Here is a 22,786-nt window from a genome sequence, read left to right on the forward strand (position 1 = left end):
CCCTTCCCAGGTTTCTTGTAGTGGGAAAGACGACACCCGCCCAGTGGCTGCAGAGCTCAAAAGTAGCTGGTTGTAGGGCTTCACACTCATCGTCAGTCCCGGAGACTGAGCCAGTGAAGTCCTCCCAGCTAGGGAAACCTAAGGAGCAGCGAGAGAAATCCAAAAAGAAAACCCCTAAGACCAAGGAAATTGCGGTGACACCTACACCACCGCTACCTACAAGCTCTGCAACTGAGGATGGAGTGGAGATTTTGGCATCCACTGAGGACCTAGATCTCATCAGACCCTCCGACACAATGGATATAGACTCTTCTTCTTCTTCTTCTTCTTCTTCTTCTTCTTCTTCAGCTCATGATGAGCCTTGGCCTCTTCTACAATTTCCTTCCATTTCTCTCGGTCCTTTGCCAATACTCTCCAGTTTCTATAGCCCATCTCCCTAAGATCTTCGATTATTCTATCTTCCCATCTGGCTCTTGGTCGACCACGTCCTCTCTGCCCTCCTGGCTTTCCTTGTAATATTAATTTTGGTACTTCTGTATCATTCATGTGAGCCACATGTCTCGACCACCTCAGTCTGGATGATTTCACTATCCTTCTGATGGATTGGCCTTTGTATATGATATACAACTCATGGTTGTATCTCCTCCTCCATCTTCCTCTTTCACAGATTGGGCCGATAATTCGTCTAAGTACCTTTCTTTCAAATGCATCCAGTGTTTCAATATCTTTAGTTGTTAATGTTCAGGCTTCAGAGGCATGTGTAAGCCCTGGTCATATAAGTGATTTATACATAGTTAATTTTGTGGTACAAGTCAGGAGTCTTGAGGATAGAAGTCTTGTTAGGGCAAAATAGGCTCTGTTGGCCAGTATTAATCTCTGCTTAATTTCATAGGAGGTATCATTTAGATGTGTAACTGTCGAGCCCAGATACTTGAAATGTTCAACTCTGTCAAATGTATAATTGCCCATTGTTATTGCATTTGGCATATTTTCTCTATGTGCTTTTCCAGCTGCCATATATTTTGTTTTTTGTTCATTAATAATTAACCCCATGTTCCTACTGGCCTGTTCAAGAGCTGTAAATGTCTCTTCCATTGCTTTTTGGGTTCTTGCTATTGTATCTATGTCATCTGTGTAGGCCAGTATCTGCACTGATTTATAGAAGGATCGTTCCCCTATTCAGAAGGTTTGTGTTTCTCATCACCTTCTCCAGGGCGGCATTAAAGAGAAGGCATGCCTATGCATCCCCTCGTCACACTCCATTTTTAATACTCAGTGTGTTGGACATCATTCCCCATATTCTTACACTACCTTGTGTTTCGCTCATTGTCATTCTCACCAACCCTACCAACTTTTTAGAGATTCCCAGTTCATCTAGAGCTTGATATAACTGCTCTCTATTTATGCTATCATAAATTGCTTTGAAATCTATAAAGAGGTGATGCGTGCCAACTCCGTATTCATTTGTTTTTTTCAAGGATTTGTCTTAAGGTGAATATTTGATCTATAGTTGACTTCCCAGGAAGGAATCCGCATTGGTACGGCCCCGTCTCCCTCTGTATGATCGGGAGTATTCTGTCGACTAGTATATTAAAAGAGTATTTTATATCCCAAATTAAGTAGTGTGATCCCTCTGTCATTGTCACACTCCATCTTATCTCCTTTCTTATATATGGGACATATGATATGCTCTTTCCATTGTTGGGGCATTTTCTCCTCTTCCCATATTCTGGTGACCATTTTCAGAAGGCTGTGTTCCAGCTCTCTGCCTCCTTGCTTAAACAGTTCTGCTGGAATACCATCTGTCCCTGTTGCCTTGTTGTTTTTCAATTTCTTCATGGCAGTTTTCACTTCTTCTATATTTGGTGGGGTAGTGTTGTTGTCTGGGTCCTCTTCGCCACTCGTGTTGGTTGGGTTCTCTGGTATAATTATTCTAGGGTTGAGGAGAGTATCAAAATACATGCGCCATCTTTCGCATATTCCCTTCTCTTCACTTATTATATTCCCTGTCTCATCTTTTATTAAGCTTGTTTTGCTACCAAAAGTCTTCTGTGCTGCATTCACCTCTCTATAGAATTTTCTTATTTCAGTTTTGCTTCTCATGAGCTCCATTTCTTTGACACTTGCTTTCATCAATTCTCTCTTTTTTCTTTGGTGAGTCCTCTTTTCAATCCTCTGTTTTTCTTTGTATTCTTCTACTATCCTCCTCGTACAGTGTGATCGCAGTGTCCTCCTATATGCGTTGTTCTTTTCTTCAGTTACTATTTCGCATTCAGTATCAAACCATCATGGTCTTACTTGTCTTATCCCAACTCCAAGTATCTCTATTGCCAATGTCTCCACCATCGTTTTTATCGCTTCCCACTGATCTTCAATATTGTTATATTCTACAGCGTTTTGCAGAATCCGAGTTATCTTCTCCTAATACTGTTCTCTTACTTCCACTGATTCTAAAGTTGTTATATTATATTTCTGTGCCCTGGGTCGGTCTCCTTTCGCTGCATTAGATATCCTTGCCCTCACCTGTGCCCATACCAGAAAATGATCTGTATCTATGTTTGAGCCTCTGAGACTCCTCACGTCCAATAGGTTCGATTTGTGTCTCAGATCTATCAACACATGGTTGATCTAGTTTACTGTGTTTCCATCCGGTGAGTTCTATGTTCGCCTATGAATTTCTTTATGTGGGAACAGTGTTGATCCTGTTACCATATTTCTAGATTCTGCGAACAGTATAAGCCTTGTTCCGTTATCATTACTTGTTGCTTGTTTTCTGTGGGGGCCAATTATTGGTCTATAAATCTGTTCTTTCCCCACCTGAGCGTTTAGGTCTCCAGCTATTATTTTAATATCATGCCCTGGGCACTCATCATATACTCTTTCCAAAGATTCATAGAATACTTCTTTCTCTTCTTCAGATTCTTCTGTTGGTGCATGGGCATTATTATGGAGTAGTTAAAGAATTTCCCCTTTATCCTGAGTGTTGATAATCTTGGACTAATGGGTGTAAACCCTATTACCAAATGCTTTAACTGATGGTGTACAACAAATCCTGTCCCCAGCTGGTGATTTCTTTCACTGCTGCTTCAGAATATATATTCGCCTCATTCTTTTCTAAAACTCCACTCCCTGTCCATCTAATTTCTTGTAGTGCTATTATACTTTGCTTCAGACTCATTATTTGATCCATCATTACTTTCAGTTCTATGCCTTATATTTCTCTTCTTCCTAATTTTCCCTCCTTCATTTACTTGTATTCCATTCTCTTTGTCCTTTTCCATGCCAGGTCCGTCTTCCTTCATCCGTCCAACTTTACTTTGTAGAAGTTTCGCAACAGTTGTTTTGTACAGAGCGGGCTGTCAACCCTGCGTCCAACCCCTCCCAGGGGACGGGTGATTTTTAATCAAGGTTTTCTCCCCTTCTTCCCTTAACCTTTGGAGACCCAACTCCCAACTGCAAGGCAGCAGTTATTGTTTTGCTAGTTTTGGTCTGCCCCAGGTATTTTATTTCCCCGGTGTCCACCATATCTGATGAACATTCCCCAATGGATATATACTTCTCAGGCAATAAATTGGTGGCAGCAAGTGACTCTGAGGCGTAAACTGCATCACTGAATGTTCCATGCCTTCCCAGTCTCACGATGTCATCCTCCAGTGGAATTGCAGCAGTTTTTTCCACCGCCTGGCTGAGCTACGGCAACTGTTAAGCTTTACACCTGCTATCTGCATTGCCCTCCAGGAAACCTGGTTCCCAACAACGTGGACCCCTGCCCTCTGTGGCTATAAGGGATATTACAGGAATTGTAGCGACTTTAATCAAGTGTCAGGTGGAGTTTGCGTTTATGTCCTAAACTCGGTCTGTTGTGAGCATGTGCTCCTTCAAACCCATCTTGAGGCTGTGCCTGTCAGAATAAGGATGACGCAGGTAATAACTGTCTGCAATGTTTATCTTCCTCCAGATGGTGCAGAACCCCTGAATGTATTAGCTGCACTGATTGACCTACTCCCTAAACCTTTCCTACTTCTGGGAGATTTTAATGCCCATTACCCCTTGTGAGGTCGTACCTTGCTCACTGGCCGAGGCAGAGATGTCGAAACTTTACTGTCGCAATTTTACCTCTGCCTCTTAAATACTGGGGCTGCCACACATTTCAGTGTGGCTCATGGTAGTTACTCGGCCATTGATTTATCAATTTGCAGCCCAGGACTTCTCCCATCTATCCACTGGAGAGCACATGACGACCTGTGTGGTAGTGACCACTTCCCCGTCTTCCTGTCACTGCCCCACAGGGTGGGAGCTCCTCAGTGACCTTGCAAATTGCCCCGACACAGCTTCTTGGCCTGATTGCATCCACAGCCAGATGATTAAACATCTTTCATCTGACTACAAGCGACATCATCTCGTCATCTTCAACCGGATCTGGTGCAATGGCGTCTTTCCATCGCAATGGCGGGAGAGCACCATCATTCCACTGCTGAAACCCGGTAAAAACCCACTTGATGTGGATAGCTATTGGCTCATCAGCCTCACCAACATTCTTTGTAAGCTGCTGGAATGTATGGTATGTCGGTGGTTGGGTTGGGTCCTGGAGTCACGTGGCTTGCTGGCTCCATTTCAGGGTGGCTTCCACCTGGGTCGCTCTACCACTGATAATCTTGTGTCCATCGAGTCTGCTATCCGAAAAGCCTTTTCCAGATGGCAACACCTGATTGCCGTCTTTTTTGACTTATGTAAAGCATACGACGTGACTTGGCAACATCATATCATTGCCGCATTGTATGAGTGGGGTCTCTGGGGAGCACTCCAAATTTTTATCCAAAAGTTCCTGTCAGTCCGTATTTTCCATCTCCAAGTTGGTGACTCCCATAGTTCCATCCATATCGAGGAGAATGGAGTCCCGCAGGGCTCTGTGTTGTGTGTCTCTCTATTTTTAGTAGCCATTAATGGTCTAGCAGCAGCTGTCGGGTCCTCCATCTCACCTTCTCTGTATGCAGATGACTTCTGCATTTCGTACTGCTGCTCCAGTACTGTTGTTGCTGAGCGTCGCCCCCAGGGACCCATCCACAAGGCGCAGTCATGGGCTGTAGCCCATGGCTTCCAGTTTTCAGCCGCAAAGTCATGCTGTTCATCCGGAACCGGCACTTTACCTTAATGATGATCCACTCTTTGTAGTGGAGACATATCAATTCCTAGGACTGGTTTTTGTTGCTTGATTGACTTGGCTCCCACATCTTTGTCAGCTTAAGCAGAAGTGCTGGCAGCACCTCAATGCCCTCCATTGCCTGAGCAACACCAATGGGGGTGCAGATCAGTGCATGCTGCTGCAGCAGCTCTACAGAGCCCTTGTCCAATCCCAAATTCACTATGGGAGTGTGATTTATGGTTTGGCAGCACCTTCAGCATTGCATTTACTCAACCCTGTGCTTTTAGGACAAGTCCGGTGACCAGTGTACTGGTGGAGGCTGGTGTCCCTCCACTGCAGATCAGATGTGCGCAACTACTTGCCAGTTACACAACACACATTCGTAGTTACTCTGAGCATCTGAATTACCGTCTCCTTCTCCCGCCCACGGCAGTCCATCTCCCGCATCGGCAGCCCAGATTGGGGCTAACGATTGCGGTTCACGTGCGGTCCCTTCTCTCCGAACTGGAGTCCTTCTCTTTACCACCTCTACTTGCAGTCTGTTTACGTACGCCCTCATGGTGTACACCTCGGCCGCAGCTTCGTCGGGACCTTTTGCATGGCCCTAAGGACTCCGTTAACCCCGCCGCTCTCCGCTGGCACTTCCTCCTGATTTTTTACATGTTCCGGGGCTCTGAAGCGGTTTACACCAATGGCTCAATGACTGATGGTCACGTAGGCTTCACATATGTTCATGGAGGACATATTGAGCAGCACTTCTTGCCTGTTGGCTGCAGTGTTTTCACTGCAGAGCTGGCAGCCATATCTCGTGCTCTTGAGTACATCTGCTCCCACCCTGGTGAGTCATTTCTCGTGTATACTGACTCATTGAGCAGCCTACAAGCTGTCGACCAGTGTTACCCTCGCCACCCTCTGGTAGCGTCCATTCAGGAGTCCATCAATGCCCTGGAACAGTCTCGTCATTCTGTAGTGTTTGTGTGGATCCCAGGACACATTGGAATCCCCGGCAATGAACTTGCTGACAGGCTGGCCAAACAGACGACGCAGAAACCGCTTCTGGAGATAGGCATCTCCGAAGCTGTCCTGTGTTCTGTCTTACACTGCAGGGTTTTCCGGCTTTGGGAGCCGGAATGGTATAACAGCATGCACAACAAACTTTGTGTCATTAAGGAAACTATGAATGTGTGGAAGTCTTCCATGCAGGCCTCTCACAGGGAATCAGTTGTCCTCTGCTGGCTCCACATTGGCCATACATGGCTAACGTATGGTTACCTACTCCGTCGCAAGGACCCACCTCAGTGTTGCTGTGACTTCCAAATGACAGTCGTCCACCTCTTGCTGGACTGCCCACTTTTAGTCGCTCTGCAGCAAACTTTTAACTTTCCCAGCACCCTGCCTTTGGGTTTGTGCGACAATGCCTCCACAGCAGCTTTAGTTTTACGTTTTATCCGTGAGAGTGGGTTTTATACTTCTATGGAGTTTTTAGTGCATGTCCTTTGTCCCTCTGTGTCCTCCACCCTAGTGCTTTTAGGGTGGAGGTTTTAATGTGTTGCAGAGTGGCTGGCTTTTCCTTTTTATTCTCCTGGTTGGCCAGCCACTGTAATCTGCTTTCATGTGTTACTCTCTTCTGTTTATAGTGTGTCTCTGTTGTTTTCTTGTCTTCTTTTGTTCCTTTTAGTGTTCGTTGCCTTCCCTTCATTCTTGCAGCTTTTCCTTTCTGTCTGTTTTGTGTTATATGTTTCGTCCTTTTTATTCTCACACTTGTGGCATTGTTTTATTAGGGACAAGGGACCGATGACCTCGTAGTTTGGTCCCTTCTCCCACTTTTAAACCTACCAACCAACCAACCTAGGTGAAGACTATGCAGGTACCCACATCTGCCTCAGTTACATGGTTCACAAACATTTAGAAAACTTTCGCAAACTTTCACATAAATAATGCTACACACAGACAGTTGGGGTACATACTTTCTGCCCTGGTGTGGGGTGGGGGAGGGGAATACAGCATGGTGACAGGAAGGGAATATGGCCATTCCTTAAATTGACCGTGCTGACCCTTCGCGGATGCATGAGAAAGGCACAAAAAAAGAAGAGAAAAGAAGTAGAGCTTGCTGATTCTCCTTCAATTTCTTGGTATCTTATGCTGCAGATATTAGTAGTTCCCCTTAACAACTCAAGCAATTAATGCCCAACAAAGATATTTGTATTATGACAGCAAACCATGGTGCAACTTGGCATTTTTCTTGGTAACAAATATTGCCAGAGCTGATCGAAGTGACAATTGACAGAGAAAAGACCTAGGACTGACTGCCCACACTGCCATAAACCCAGTCTCTACTAAGATTGTTCTCAGCTTCTCCCTCAGTCACTACCTGATCCTATCATTATTGTTGAACTCATTATATGAGTAGAACATGGCTGACAACATCAATAGACAAGAAACAGTGGAAAAGTATGTATTTTGAAAGTGTAAATGTAGAGAATGTATGAATGTTCAACATGTGGTTGAATCTGAGTCTTCGCTGTGAAAGCTGTTGCTGTCTTAAAGTTTCTGTCGTAGACCATGATGTCATCTACAGCTGTCAAGTGTAAGTTCTAGCTGAACACCTGCGACCTAAGACAAAAGATTGATGTATTATCTATTGTAGGAAATTTTTCAGTATAGCTGAAACTTTATGCATAAATCTCTCAATTCCACAAAAAGTGGGTAAGGTGCCAGCAGTTTTCAAATACCCTTTTACTTAAACCCACATGTAGAGTTTTCCATTACCCATGTCCTATACTATACTACAGTATACTGTAGTATCGAAGATCAATGCTGTAATTCATTTGTCATGTAACTTTTTTCAGGAACAACTTTCTCCGTGTGTGGGTGCTGCAAGTCTGTCAGCAGAGTGAGAAGCATCTTGACAAGATACTAAATGTTGATGAATTTGTTCGACGAATCTACAGTGTCATACACTCAAATGACCCAGTAAGTACTGTATGCTAGCTGTAGTGGATGTGAATTGCTTAATATGTCATATGGGGAAAAATAAACAAGTAATTTGGAATGCAATGGACTGCTGTCTCATGTCATTGTTTTCTGTTTTCTTTTTTGTGGTGGAGGATTGGATTTATAAAAGGTATTGCACAGTTTCATTTGTTTTTATTTTAAAACCTTGTCACAGCTTGTGTCACTGTTTATTTGAGTAAACATTTGTTGTAAAGCATACTTCTCACCCCTAAAACAAGCAGTCACGTGATCTCTCTCTCTCTCTCTCTCTCTCTCTCTCTCTCTCTCTCTCTCTCATACACACACACACACACACACACACACACACACACACACATACTCTTTCAGTGGACATTAGGATTGTGATGATACTTCAATAACATCATCTCTCACTTGTTCCGATGTGATCTATTGGCATCTAGCCTGCCTCCCAAAGATACTACTTGTGCCATTAAAGAGGTAGGAGTAAATTGAAGCTCTGGAAAACAGAAAAGTATCAATTTTATCTTACATCAAAGTGGTAAAAATGACCAGCCAGTGAAGTTGTCATCCTACTGATCCATCAGATTTCAAGTTTAATCTCTGGATAAGCTACTGAAACCGTCTGTAATCACCTACTTACAGGTTGCACGAGCGCTGACGTTGCGAACACTTGGCAGTGTGGCAGGCATCATCCCAGAACGACAACAAGTTCACCACAGTATACGCCGCAGCCTTGATTCTCATGACACTGTGGAAGTGGAGGCAGCTATTTATGCTGCCATGCAGTTTGCTGCACAGTCAAAGTAAGTCAGGATACAGAAAGCGAGTGTACGGTATACATATGTAAAGCTCTCATAAAACCACCTTTTATGTAAAAATGGTTTGTAATAAATGAGAAAACTTACTTTTATTCATTTTGAATGCTGACACTGAAATACTGTAGCAGACTAGTATAGATTTGAAAGAACAAAAGCCTCATATCAGTCAATTTTTTGTGCAAAACCTGATGTGCTTTTATAATTAAATTTTTTTGTGTTGGTTATGTACTGTCATGAGTTGTAAGTAGTTTATGTTGATATAGAGCAATAATTATTGGCAGGTTTACTGTTATGATTGACTGCATATAATTGTTGGGTGTTGTAATGTGCTAAATGTGCATTCACAAGCAGCAGGGTGGAATCATTTTTTTAATAGAGATTTCTGGTGGTTTATGTAAGTAATCCCTTCTGGCTAGTGCAACTGTGATGACTTTCTGGTCTCAGCCCGCCTTATAAACTGAACTTTTAACTCTATAACCATTACATTTCTGTACAAATATCTAATGTGAATTTTGATATAAACACAATGTCCAAGTTTTTTATTTAAATACTTTAAAATATTCCAAAGTGGAAATTGGTCATATTGCTTTCTTTGTTCCTCTCTGTGGTGCAAATCTGCTTATCTTCTCAGTCCTCACCATCAGTTGTGTCGTGGTAATCAACAAATACATTTTAAAAAAGGAGAAGACACACCATGAAGGAATTACTCAAATGGGATGAAATTCTGTAGATGCGATGTGCATGCACGTACAAACAAATGATTACATTTCCAAAAAAATTGGTTGATTTATTCAAGAGAAAGAGCTTTACATATTGAGCACGTCAGTAACCTACTGGTCCACCTCTGGCCTTTATGCGAGCTGTTATTCAACTTGGCATCGATTGATAGACTTGTATGATCTATTGAGGGATATTGTGCCAAATTCTATTCCATTGGCTTGCTAGATTGTCAAAGCCCTGAGTTGGTTGGAAAGTCCTGCCTGTAGTGCTCCAAACATTCTCTGTTGGTGGCAGTGGGGTGGGGGGGGGGGGGGGGGGGGGGGGGATCCAGCAACCTTGCTGGTCAAGGTAGGGTGTAGAAAGTATGAAGACAAGCAGTAGAAATTCTTGTTGTGTGCAGGTGGGCTTTATCTTGCTGAAATGTAAGCCCAGGATGGCTTTCCATAAAGGCTAACAAGACAGGGCATAGAATATCATTGATGTACTGCTGCACTGTAAGAGTGTTGCATATGACAACTTCAGGAAATCTGCTGTGAAATAAATGACAGCCTAGACTGTCACTCCTGATTGTCAGGCCTTACAGCGGACGACAGTCAGGTTGGTCTCCCATTGCTGTCCAGGGCGACTCCAGACATATCTTTGCTGTTCATCAGGGCTCAATTTGAAGCAAGACTCGTCACTAAAGAGAATTCTACTCCAGTGAATGAAATTCCCAGCAAAAGATGTGTCTGGAGATGCCCCAGACAGCAATAAGATACCAATGTGAATATTACCCACTGTGTGGCCCGACACCCAGGACTGATGGTCTGTGCTGGATCAGTTTACTTGTCATCCTTGGCACCCTTACAGCACAATATGCTATGCCTCTTTTTGTTGCCCCAGATGGCAAGCTCTCCTGGGCTCAGCAAGATAATGCATGCCCACACACACAGTGAGAGTTTCTACTGCTTGTCTTCATGCTTGACAGACCCTACTTGGGCCAGCAAGGCACCGGATTTCTCCTCAATTGAGAACATTTGGAACATAAAGGGCAGGGCCCTCCAACTGTCCCGGGATTTTGACAATCTAACATGCCAATCGTACAGAATTTGGGACACAATATCCCTCAGGAGAACATGCAACAACTCTGTCAGTCAGTGCTAAGATGAATAACTACTGGACCAATGCGTTATTGACTTGCTCAATTTGTGAAGCTCTTTCTCTTGAATAAACCATCCAATTTTTCTGAAATTGTTTGTCTGTACATGTTCATTACTTGTATCGATTTCCATTCCATTTGGGTTATTCCTTTGCAGTGCATCCCCAAGACACTATCCAAATTGAAACCCTGCCTGGAACAGTTCTGTCTTCCGTCACAGCAGGACCCACCTCCTCTTCCTCAAAATCACCCTCTCCAAACTTTCCAGGAATTTCTGACTTCCAGCCTTGCCTCTCAATCCTTCTTAAAAAACCTTAATCCTACTCCCAACATCACCACTGCTGAAGCCCAGGCTATCCGTGATCTGAAGGCTGACCGATCCATCGTCATTCTTCCGGCGGACAAGGGTTCCATGACCGTGGTACTTGATCGTCGGGAGTATGTGGCTGAGGGACTGCGTCAGCTTTCAGACAACACCACATTGCCAAGGTAATCCCATTCCTGATGTCCAGGAGGAGCTTCAAGGAATCCTCAGAACCTTAGGCCCCCTACAAAACCTTTCACCTGACTCCATCAACCTCCTGACCCCACCGACAACCCCCCACCCCTACCTTCTACCTTCTTCCTAAAATTCACAAACCCAATCTCCCCCCCCCCCCCCCCTCATTGTAGCTGGTTACCAAGCCCCCACAGGACGTATCTCTGCCTACGTAGATCAACACCTACAACCCATTACATGCAGTCTCCCATCCTTCATCAAAGACACCAACCACTTTCTCGAACGCCTGGAATCCATACCCAATCTGTCACCCCCGGAAACCATCCTTGTAACCATTGATGCCACTTCCTTATACACAAATATTCCACACGTCCAGGGCCTCGCTGCGATGGAGCACTTCCTTTCACGCCGATCACCTGCCACCCTACCTAAAACCTCTTTCCTCATTACCTTAGCCAGCTTCATCCTGACCCACAACTTCTTCACTTTTGAAGGCCAGACATACCAACAATTAAAGGGAACAGCCATGGGTACAAGGATGGCCCCCTCGTATGCCAACCTATTCATGGGTCACTTAGAGGAAGCCTTCTTGGTTACCCAGGCCTGCCAACCCAAAGTTTGGTACAGATTTATTGATGACATCTTCATGCTCTGGACTCACAGTGAAGAAGAACTCCAGAATTTCCTCTCCAACCTCAACTCCTTTGGTTCCATCAGATTCACCTGCTCCTACTCCAAATCCCATGCCACTTTCCTTGACGTTGACCTCCATCTGTCCAATGGCCAGCTTCACACGTCAGTCACATCAAACCTACCAACAAGCAACAGTACCTCCATTATGACAGCTGCCATCCATTCCACATCAAACGGTCCCTTCCCTACAGCCTAGGTCTTTGTGGCAAACGAATCTTCTCCAGTCCAGAATCCCTGAACCATTACACCAACAATCTGAAAACAGCTTTCGCATCCCGCAACTACCCTCCTGACCTGGTACAGAAGCAAATAACCAGAGCCACTTCCTCATCCCCTCAAGCCCAGAACCTCCCACAGAAGAACCACAAAAGTGCCCCACTTGTGACAGGATACTTTCCGGGACTGGATCAGACTCTGAATGTGGCTCTCCAGCAGGGATATGACTTCCTCAAATCCTGCCCTGAAATGAGATCCATCCTTCATGAAATCCTCCCCACTCCACCAAGAGTGTCTTTCCGCCGTCCACCTAACTTTCATAACCTCTTAGTTCATCCCTATGAAATCCCCAAACCACCTTCCCTACCCTCTGGCTCCTACCCTTGTAACCGTCCCCGGTGTAAAACCTGTCCCATGCACCCTCCCACCTCCACCTACCCCAGTCCTGTAACCCGGAAGGTGTACACAATCAAAGGCAGAGCCACTTGTGAAAGCACCCACGTGATTTACCAACTGACCTGCGTACACTGTGAAGCTTTCTATGTGGGAATGACCAGCAACAAACTGTCCATTCGCATGAGTGGACACAGGCAGACAGTGTTTGTTGGTAATGAGGATCACCCTGTGGCTAAACATGCCTTGGTGCACGGCCAGCACATCTTGGCACAGTGTTACACCGTCCGGGTTATCTGGATACTTCCCACTAACACCAACCTGTCAGAACTCCGGAGATGGGAACTTGCCCTTCAGTATATCCTCTCTTCTCGTTATCCACCAGGCCTCAACCTCCACTAATTTCAAGTTGCCGCCGCTCATACCTCACCTGTCATTCAACATCTTTGCCTCTGTACTTCCGCCTCGACTGACATCTCTGCCCAAACTCTTTGCCTTTACATATTTCTGCTTGTGTCTGTATATGTGCGGATGGATATGTGTGTGTGTGCGCGCGAGTGTATACCTGTCCTTTTTTCCCCCTAAGGTAAGTCTTTCCGCTCCCAGGATTGGAATGACTCCTTACCCTCTCCCTTAAAACCCACATCCTTTCATCTTTCCCTCTCTTTCCCTCTTTCCTGATGAAGCAACCGTTGGTTGGGAAAGCTTGAATTTTTTGTGTATGTTTGTGTTTGTTTGTGTGTATATCGACCTGCCAGCGCTTTCGTTTGGTAAGTCACATCATCTTTGTTTTTAGAGATATCTTGTATTGAGTAGATACGCTGTTCCAACCTGAACTTCTTTTACCTCATGCACTAAATGTATACAGCAGAAAATCAATGTAAAAACAAAAAGAATTTTCTGTGACAGCAAAAAGAAAATCATTATCACTGTCAGCTTTTAAACCAATTCTTCTGCTGGCCAGTTCAGTTGTACGAGGGTCACTCCAAAAGAAAGGCACACTATTTTTTTTTAAATCCATCTTTTATTCTACATGTTTGAAAGTTTTACAGTGTGTAGATACATCCTTTAGGAACAATATTTTAATTTCTCTACATAATTTCCATCCCTCTCAACTTCCTTATGCCATCTTGGAACTAGCGCCTGTATACCCACACGGTAAAATTCTGGACCAACCTGTGGGAGCCACTATTCAGCAGCGTGCATAAGGGAGTCATCATCTTCAAACCTTGTTCCATAAAGAGTGTCTTTCAGTTTCCCAAAGAGATGATAATCACATGGAGCTAGGTCAGGACTGTAAGGCGGGTGTTTCAGTGTTGCGCATCCGAATTTTGTGATCGCTTCCATGGTTTTTTGACCGACATGTGGCCCTGCATTGTTGTGCAACAGCAAAACATCCTGCTTTTGCTGATGTGGTCAAACAAGACTCAGTCGAGCTTGAAGTTTCTTGTGTCATCACATATGCATCAGAATTTATGGTGGTTCCACTAGGCATGATGTCCACAAGCAAGAGTCCTTCGGAATCGAAAAACACTGTAGCCATAACTTTTCCAGCAGAAGGTGTGGTTTTGAATTTTTTTTCTTGGGTGAATTTGCATGATACCACTCCATTGATTGCCTCTTCATCTCTGGTGAAAAATGATGGAGCCATGTTTCATCACCTGTCACAATTCTTCCAAGAAATTTATCTCCACCATTCTCGTACTGTTTCAAAAGTTCGCTGCATACCGTTTTTCTTGTTTCTTTGTGAGCCACTGTCAACATCCTGGGAACCCACCTGGCACAAATCTTTTTTAACGCCAACACTTTCAGTATTCTGAAAACACTGCCTTCCCCTATCCCAACGTAGCATGACAATTCGTTCACTGTGATGCGTCTGTCAGCATTCACCAATTCGTTAACTCTCTGCACATTGTCTGGAGTGTGTGCAGTACAGGGCCTGCCGCTGCAAGGACAATCCTCAATATTGCCGTGCCCGCTTTCATCACATAACCTGCTTGCCCTCTACTAACTGTACTGCGATCAACAGCAGCATCTCCATACACCTTTTTCAACCTCTTGTGGATGTTTCCCACTGTCTAGTTTCCACAGCACAGGAATTCTATGACAGCACGTTGCTTCTGATGAACGTCAAGTGTAGCAGCCATGCAGCCATCTTGAAGACATGCTGTGACGGCGCCACTCACAGGAACAGGTTGAACTTAGTTTGAAAACAAGCAGGAAGGATGTATCTACACAGTGTAAAACTTTCAGACATGCAGAATGAAAACTGTATTTTTACAGAAATAGTGTGCATTGCTTTTGGAGTGACCCTCGTACTTTGTTGAGTTTATATGTTATGTATTCAGATCACTGATGATAACTTATAAAGGAGTCAGTTCTGATTATGATGCCATTTTTTGACCCCAGGCTGAAAGATGCAATAAAGGGATATCATTTATATAATTGTCATACAGTATAAAGTCAGTGCATTTCTCCCAGAACTGGAAAATGAATTGAAATAGATCCAACACAGCTCCAACCATTGAATAAAAGTTGTAATGGAAATCAAAGAGAAATTGATACAAGTAATGTTTATTTTCAATTTGCAGAACTAAAAATAACTATAGACAAGATAACCCAGATATCACTTTGCAAATAAATTGGCAAAACTGAGATAAATTAAGATAACTGATAGTGGAATTGAATGTCTTATAAGATTTACATGTTGCATGTTTTTGATTTCTACAGTTTGTAAGTTAATACATTTGAATGTTTACTTGCTTACGTATGAGAATTTAATTCTTTTTTTTAATTTTGCAGAACATTTGCACTGAGCATGTGCAACAAGATCTCTGACATGATCCGGGGTTTAGCTACACCAGCCAACATGAAGCTGCAGTTGATCCCCATTTTGCAACACATGCACCACGACACACACTCAGCCGCTCTTGTAAGTAATGTACTTGTAGATAATTGCTATTTATTTTCTGTAAATAAAACCTTTTGTTAAAATAGTCCACTAGTCTATAATTTAATTCTTCAAGCTGGCAGTTCCTGCAAAATCTCCTAGCCTGCTGGGATATTTTACACTGCTGGCTGGTAGCGGAATAGAGCTCTAGTGCAAAAACTATTCATTGAAAATATATGGAATGTCTGTGAATTGTTAACATCAGATCTTTATTATGTCTCAATTATATATGATTATTTAAAATGATTGTGCAGTGTAGGATACTTTGAAGATATCTTCAAAACAAATGTCTACACCACATTTTTTTCCCCACAGTCTGAAATGTCTCTTCTTTTGCTCTTGATAAATAATAAGTTCATGATGTACTGAAAGATTTATTGAGCTTCTAAATATTTTCATGTATGACTTACCTTTTTTGCTTTCCACAAGGAGAGTTCGTAGTTCCTGATTTCTTCCAACTCACTCACTTCGTGATAAAGAACCTTCAGTGTAGTGTATGTTAGTTTGTGCTAGTGGTAGAGGTAAACTGTGAAATTGTAGTGATTTGGGCTTTTGCTGCAATCACTATTGTTCCAAAAGGCATTAAATCTATTGTTACATTGAATAAATAATCATACTGGGCTTGTAATAAGATACATAAAGTGTCTTACTTATTCTGTATTGGTGCTCTCGTAATGTGTCTCTTTTGCAAAACAAAATGCAATTACTCATTTCATTGTCCAGTTATCAGGAGTGTGATGTAGTACAAGAAACAAGAGTATTATTTAAAATTGTTCACATACTTATGTCAGGTTCTCTTTGAATAATTTTTTAAGATTTTGACTTCATATTACGGAGTATGGCTTACATAATAATAGACTTTATTTGCTAAAATACTCCATTTAAGCCCTGCAAACACTGAAAGAAATTTCTCTTTTTGTAGTAAAACAGCTGTTAACTTCTGTAAAAAAATTTTACTTGCTAAAGTTTCATAAAATTCAACTGTGTTTGTGTCTTTGACAAAATATGAATTCTTTTTTTTATTAGAGACATTGTTATTTTATGAAGACTAGAGCATTCACTTCTCAGGTCCCAGTAAGCTCTGCTTTTGGAGAAGGAAGAAAATTGGTGTCATTAATTAGAGAGAAAAGCAGTCATCATGGTGAAATGAAATGTGGAAAGAAAATTGTAATGTAGTGTTAATTAATTGCAGCCTGCTTCCATGACTGAGTGGTCAGGCGACTGACTGCCACACGGATGATCTGGGTTCAATTCCTGATACTGTCAGGGATTTCTTCTTTGTGGGAGGACTGGAATGAGCTGCACTCATCCTCTTGAGGGCGTTTGGGCAGCTACTTGATTGAGTAGTAGTGGTTCCAGGTCATGAAAACTGACAACAGCTGTGAGAGCGATATGCTCAGCCCCTGCTCCTCCATACCACATCCAGTGACGCCATTGGCAAAGAATGACACAGTGGTCAGTTGTTACCATTCGGCCTGTTGACAGAATTGACTTTTACATTACTAATTAACTGCAGGAGTGTTGTCCATAGAGAGCGCCCAGAACTAATCTAATTTATAACCACTAGTAATGCTCATGTTTTACTAGAGACAGAAATTTGGTTGGCATCAGATGTTAATAGTAGTGAAATTTTAAATTCTGATTGGATTGAATATTACTAAGAAAGGCTAAACATTGCTGGTGGGGTCACGGTTTTAGCTGTAAATAATATAATAATATTTATTGATGTTAGGACAGATTCTAGATGTGAAATGATTGAGCAGAGGTAAGTTTGAAAGACAGATAAAACATGGTTCTTTGATACTTTTACAGATCTTCTGCCTCAGAAGTAGTGCATTCCATTTGCATACATAATCCCCAAGTCACCGTATAGCGCTTGGCGGAGGTTTCTTTGTACCAATGCTAGTCATTCTCTTTTCTGTTCCACTCACGATTTGAATGCAGGGAAAATGAATGTCTACATGTTTCATTATGAGTCCCATCTTCTCATATCTTGTATCTGTAGTTCGTAGGTGAAATGTACTTTGCTGGCAGTAGAATAATTTTATAGTGGGCCACAGATGCTGATTCTCTGACATTTCTCTATAGTGTTTTGTGAACAGAACATCGTCTTCTTTCCAGGGAGTCCCATTTGAGTTCAAAGAGCATTTTTATAATACTGTAATGTTGATCAAATCCCCTGGTAACAAATCTAGCAGCATGCTTTGATGTATTCCTTTAATGTGACCTGGTGGGGATACCAAGCACTTGAGCAGTACTCAATAGTGGGACACACTAATATTCTATCATCATATGCTTTATGAATGAGTTACAGTTTCCAAGAATTCTCTCAATTTACAGAAATTGACTGTTTTCCTTCCCTATCACAGACCTTTGGTGCTCATTCCATTTCATATCACTTTGCAACATTACACCTAGATATTTAATCGGTGTGACTATTTCAGACAGCACACACAAATACTGTATTCAAACATTACACAGTTATATTTCCTACTCATCTGCATTAACCTACATTTTCTAAATATCAGATAAGACATCTCCCCACTACATATTCATACATTTAGTGCAATCTGCCATTCATCACACCAAATAGAAATTTTGTCAAGCCATCCTGTATCCTCCTACAGTCATTCAGCGAAAACGCTTGCTGCAATGGCATCAGCAAACAGTTGCAGATTGCTACTCACCCTATCTGCATATCATTTATATACAACAATGAAAATAATTTTTGATAGTATAATGTAACTGGGTAGATAAAAAAATCTGCTCACCAAGCGACGGCAGGATAACACACACACAGGTTTAACTTACGCAAGCTTTTGGAGCCAGTGGCTGCTTCTTACAGCAGAAGAGTTGAAGGATCAGTAGGGGGGGGGGGGGGGGGTTTGAAGGAAAAGAACTGGAGAGGTTTAGGAAAAGGGGTACATATCCATCTTTTGATATGCAGCTCCTTGTATTGGCCGTGTTTGCAGTTAAAAATTTTTGGATGAGAGGCCCGCCAGTTATGCAAAACACCGTTTTTCTCAGTACCCAAACATTTTTTGGCACCATTGTTCCATCATCAGTGGGTTTTTATTTTTTTTATTTATTCTGCAATGTGAACATTTTGTTAAATGATTATAAAATTATGTGCATTTTTACTTCAAACAACAGATCATTTCTTTTTGTTAATGCCTTTACATTTGGTGTACCTGTCGTAATTAACACAAAAGTGATCCAGAAAGTTCATGCTCACAAAGACTGTGTGGTCTGCACAGACTTTTCTTTTTTTCTTTAATTGAATCTTTCTACTGTTCACAAATTGCTCCACTTTGTAAACTTTTTATGGTAAATAAGGTCATAGAAGCATGGTCTTTGCCGAACGTACTTCTGACCAAGAAGCAATTCTGGTAGCTGAAGTGAAAGGCTTTTGTTAATCATGCCTTTTGCATTCTTGTGCTAGTATTTCCATAGGAACCTCATCCCCTAACACATATTTCTTTATATCTAACCAAGAAGTGAAATATCTATTTTTGTGGATTTACATTTAAAATGTTTCTAATATAAAGAAATATTTTCTTAAAAATTTTCATCTCCTATTTTACCGACTTTAGCGGATGAATCTCCAAAAGTGCAGAAACACATATTTTTATATTTCTGATTGAGAAACCAAATACCAATTTTTTAAATTCCAGCTTCAAAATTGCGTTAATAGTGGTATGTTTTCAAAAAGCCTTTCATCTCCAATTTCACCCCGTTAGGATTGTAATTTCAAATTACCTCTTCTTAAGTGACTCTTACGGTATAAAATCCACATCCTCTCCAAATCTCGAGTTTCTGTCCTTAGCAGTTTGGGCTGAGTGATGATGAGTCAGTGAATCAGTCTGGTCCTATTCCACGCCCTTAGGAGTTGAGGTTCCAAAAACAGCGAAACACTCTTTTTTCCTAACAGAGAATCCAAATATCAACTGCCACAAATATAGTTTCTAAAATGCTTTCACAATGAAATATATTCATAACATTTCACCACCATCACCCCTCCCCTATTTCACATCCTTAGGGGTTGAGTATCCAAAAACAAGTGAAATGTTTTTTTTTATTATTATTATTATTTTCCTTAACAGAGAGGGCAAACACAAATTTTCATAGTTTTATCTTCAAATGCTTGCATAATGAAATATTTCCATAAAAACTTTCATCCCCTATTTCACTCCCTTAGGGGTCGAATCCCCCAAAATACTGAGTCACTCATTTTTTATTTTTAACCAAGAAGTCAGATAACAATTTTAATAGAGCTAACAATATTATGAAAACGATAGGTACTACTCACCATAAAGCAGAGATGCTGAGTCGCAGATAGGCTCAATTAAATGACTGCCACAAAATAAGCTTTTGACCAACAATGCCTTGGTCAAAAATAGATCACACACACACACACACACACACACACACACACAGTGTGGCTTCAGCTTTCAGCTGCCAGAGACTGCAGTAATGTGTGTGTGAGTTGTGTTTGCATATGAATGTGTGTGTGTGTGTGTGTGTGTGTGTGTGTGTGTGAACCGTTTTTGACAAAGGCATTGTCGGCCAATACCTATTTTCAGCACTCTAGCTTTAAAAATACTTTAGCAGTTCGTTAGTAATGACTTATTTTCAAAAGACTTTCACTCACTGTTTTACCCCCATAGGGCTTAAATTTCAAAAGATGCTGAAGCACATATACTAATTTTTGTAGATCTATCTTGATAGAGAGATGTTTTCAAAACACCTTTCATCCTGTTTTACTCTCTTAGGTGTGAAATTTTGAAGAGTACCTTCGTAAATGATGCCTACAGTATAAGATCAACATCCTCTGCAAATTTTATGTTTCTATCCTTAGTGGTTTGGACTGGATGATGATGAGTCAGTGAGTCAGTCTGTTGAGACATTGCCTTTTATATAGAGAGACAAGAACTGTCCTATTACACTTCTCTGGAGCAATCCTAATGGTACCTTCATGACTTGTGAGCTCTCACTGTACAGGAGAGTGTACTGGGTTCTATTACTAAAGAAATATTCAATCTAATTTCATATCTGAGAACCCATTTCACACATTCAGACCTTTGTTAATAGTTTGCAGTGGGACACTGTGTCAAACACTTCCTAGAAATATAGGCATGTGGAATCTGCCTGTTGCCCTTCATCAATGATTAGCAGGATATTGTGTGAGGAAGGGACACTGTGTTCTGCATGAATGAGCAGTGCTGATGGAACAATTCAGGAAACACTTAGAGGTAGTTATCTGTAAATTTCCTGGTCATGTAGTAATATTAGGGAAGATTTCTACTTTTCAGCTCTAGACTTGGAGATTCAAGTGATTAAGCCAACTAATAGGGACAAGGAATCATGTGCAGTTGTTCTAAATGCAGTATCAGAAAATTATCTTGAGCAGATAATCAGAGAATCAATTTGTGAGGATAACATCTTAGATCTCCTGGTTAAAAAGAGGTCCAAACTTTTTGATTTGCTTGATATGGAACCGGGAATCACTAACCATAATGTCATTGTATGTCACTGACTACATGTGTAAATAGGAATGGAAAAGTTGAAGAGCATTAAGCACTGTATATTAGTCATGTATGTGCCAAGCAAAATTGTGAGGGATTTGAAAGACCACCATGATCTGGCAGCCATGTTAGAAAATTGCTCCATAAGCAAATTGAGATTCGAAGTAGATTTTGATGTAACCAAAGCCTTATAGACAAACAAAAACTGAGCAAAGCGAAAATTCAATGAGAATATTCTGTCTACCAATGTAATATAAAACCCTAAGAAGTTTCAGTCAATGAGTAAATGGACCAAAGCCATTTGTACAGATGCTCAGTAACATAATGGTATGGAACTAGGGTATGAGAAAGAGAAGGCCAAAACTGTAAGTTCCTTTTTCCAGAATTGTTTTGCTGAGGATTGTGCTACAGGTCCAACATTCAATTCTCATACGAACAATAAAATATGAAATATTGAATTAAGTGACATTCGGAATAGAACATTAAATAAATGCACTCAATGGAAGAAATGTGATTGAACCTGATGGGATACTTATACTGATCTACATAGAATGTGCAAAATATCTTGCTCCTCTGCTAGCAACAATCTACCAGAAATCAATAGTAAAATGAAATGTTCAAATTGATTGAAAAGATGTGCAGATGATTGCTATTTTTGCACCAAACAGTTGTATACAGCTGTATGGTATGTTGCTGAAATCAATCTTTTAAAATATAGGAACATGTTTTATTCTCATATATTATGACCTAGTTTGGCAAAAAATATTTGTTTTAATCAACATGGATTCCTCAAACAGTGATCGTGTAGAACTCAGCTCACTCTTGAAGGCCAGTAGAGCCAGGAGACAGTAGATATTTGTGTCAGGTTGATGCTGTATTCCTTGAATTAAGAAATACATGTGATAAAGTTCCATACTGTTGCTTGATGAGAAACAATCATTGTGTGAAATCTAGCTCACTCTGTCCATCCAATAGACTCAGAAGGTTCATCAGGCGCAGATTACACAAACATATGGAATATCAGACCAGTTTTTTGGTTGGGTTGATGAGTTCCTAGCAAATAGAACACAGCACAACGTCCTTCATGGAGAGAAAGCTTCAGATTTAAAGTGACTTTGGCATACCTCACAGGAGTGTTATAGGAGCGTTTCTGTTCCCAATGTACACAGGGTGAGTCAGCTAAGTTATAACACTCCTTGTATCTCCCCAGCCATAATAGATACAAAGATGGTGTTTAGACAGTGAATTGCAAGGACAGGGTCTACTCGAATACATCACATTTCATGTTTGTGCTATTTCTTATTACAGAAATACGAGGCCATCTCTCTTTTTTTTTTTTTTTTTTTTTTTTTTTTTTTTTTTTTTTTTTTTTTTTTTTTTTTTTTTTTTTTTAGATGGAGCCCTATGTTAAATTTTAGCGTAACATGGTGGGCTTAAAAAGACGGTTTCAAATATGTGTATATCATAATATTCAGACGAATAGTTTTACAGCCTTTCCTGTTGTGTAGAGTACGTGGTAAATGTCGCGAGTCCGTCCTTACAAAAACACGCCCATTTACCTGACAATAGTAATACGTACTGCTATATTTTGTATAAAAATTAACTGATGATGTCACACAAATATTATTTGATAACTGTGATACCAAAATAGTAGACAACATACAGTATTAACCCTTTAACTGCTCTGGATGTGTTAACGCATGCGCCTTTGTATC

At 41.3% G+C, this 22,786-nt stretch overlaps 1 protein-coding gene across 1 annotated transcript in view; it reads left to right on the forward strand.

Annotated features, from left to right (window-relative positions):
• Positions 1-22,786, forward strand: part of LOC126187326 (integrator complex subunit 7) — a 160,479-nt gene that overhangs the window by 33,812 nt on the left and 103,881 nt on the right. The window contains 3 exon segments of the mRNA XM_049928344.1: positions 7,993-8,116; positions 8,762-8,922; positions 15,399-15,528. Coding sequence (XP_049784301.1) covers positions 7,993-8,116; positions 8,762-8,922; positions 15,399-15,528 — 415 coding nt within the window.

The sequence above is a fragment of the Schistocerca cancellata genome, chromosome 5 (assembly GCF_023864275.1).
Source record: "Schistocerca cancellata isolate TAMUIC-IGC-003103 chromosome 5, iqSchCanc2.1, whole genome shotgun sequence".
NCBI classification, from domain to species: Eukaryota; Metazoa; Arthropoda; class Insecta; order Orthoptera; family Acrididae; genus Schistocerca; species Schistocerca cancellata.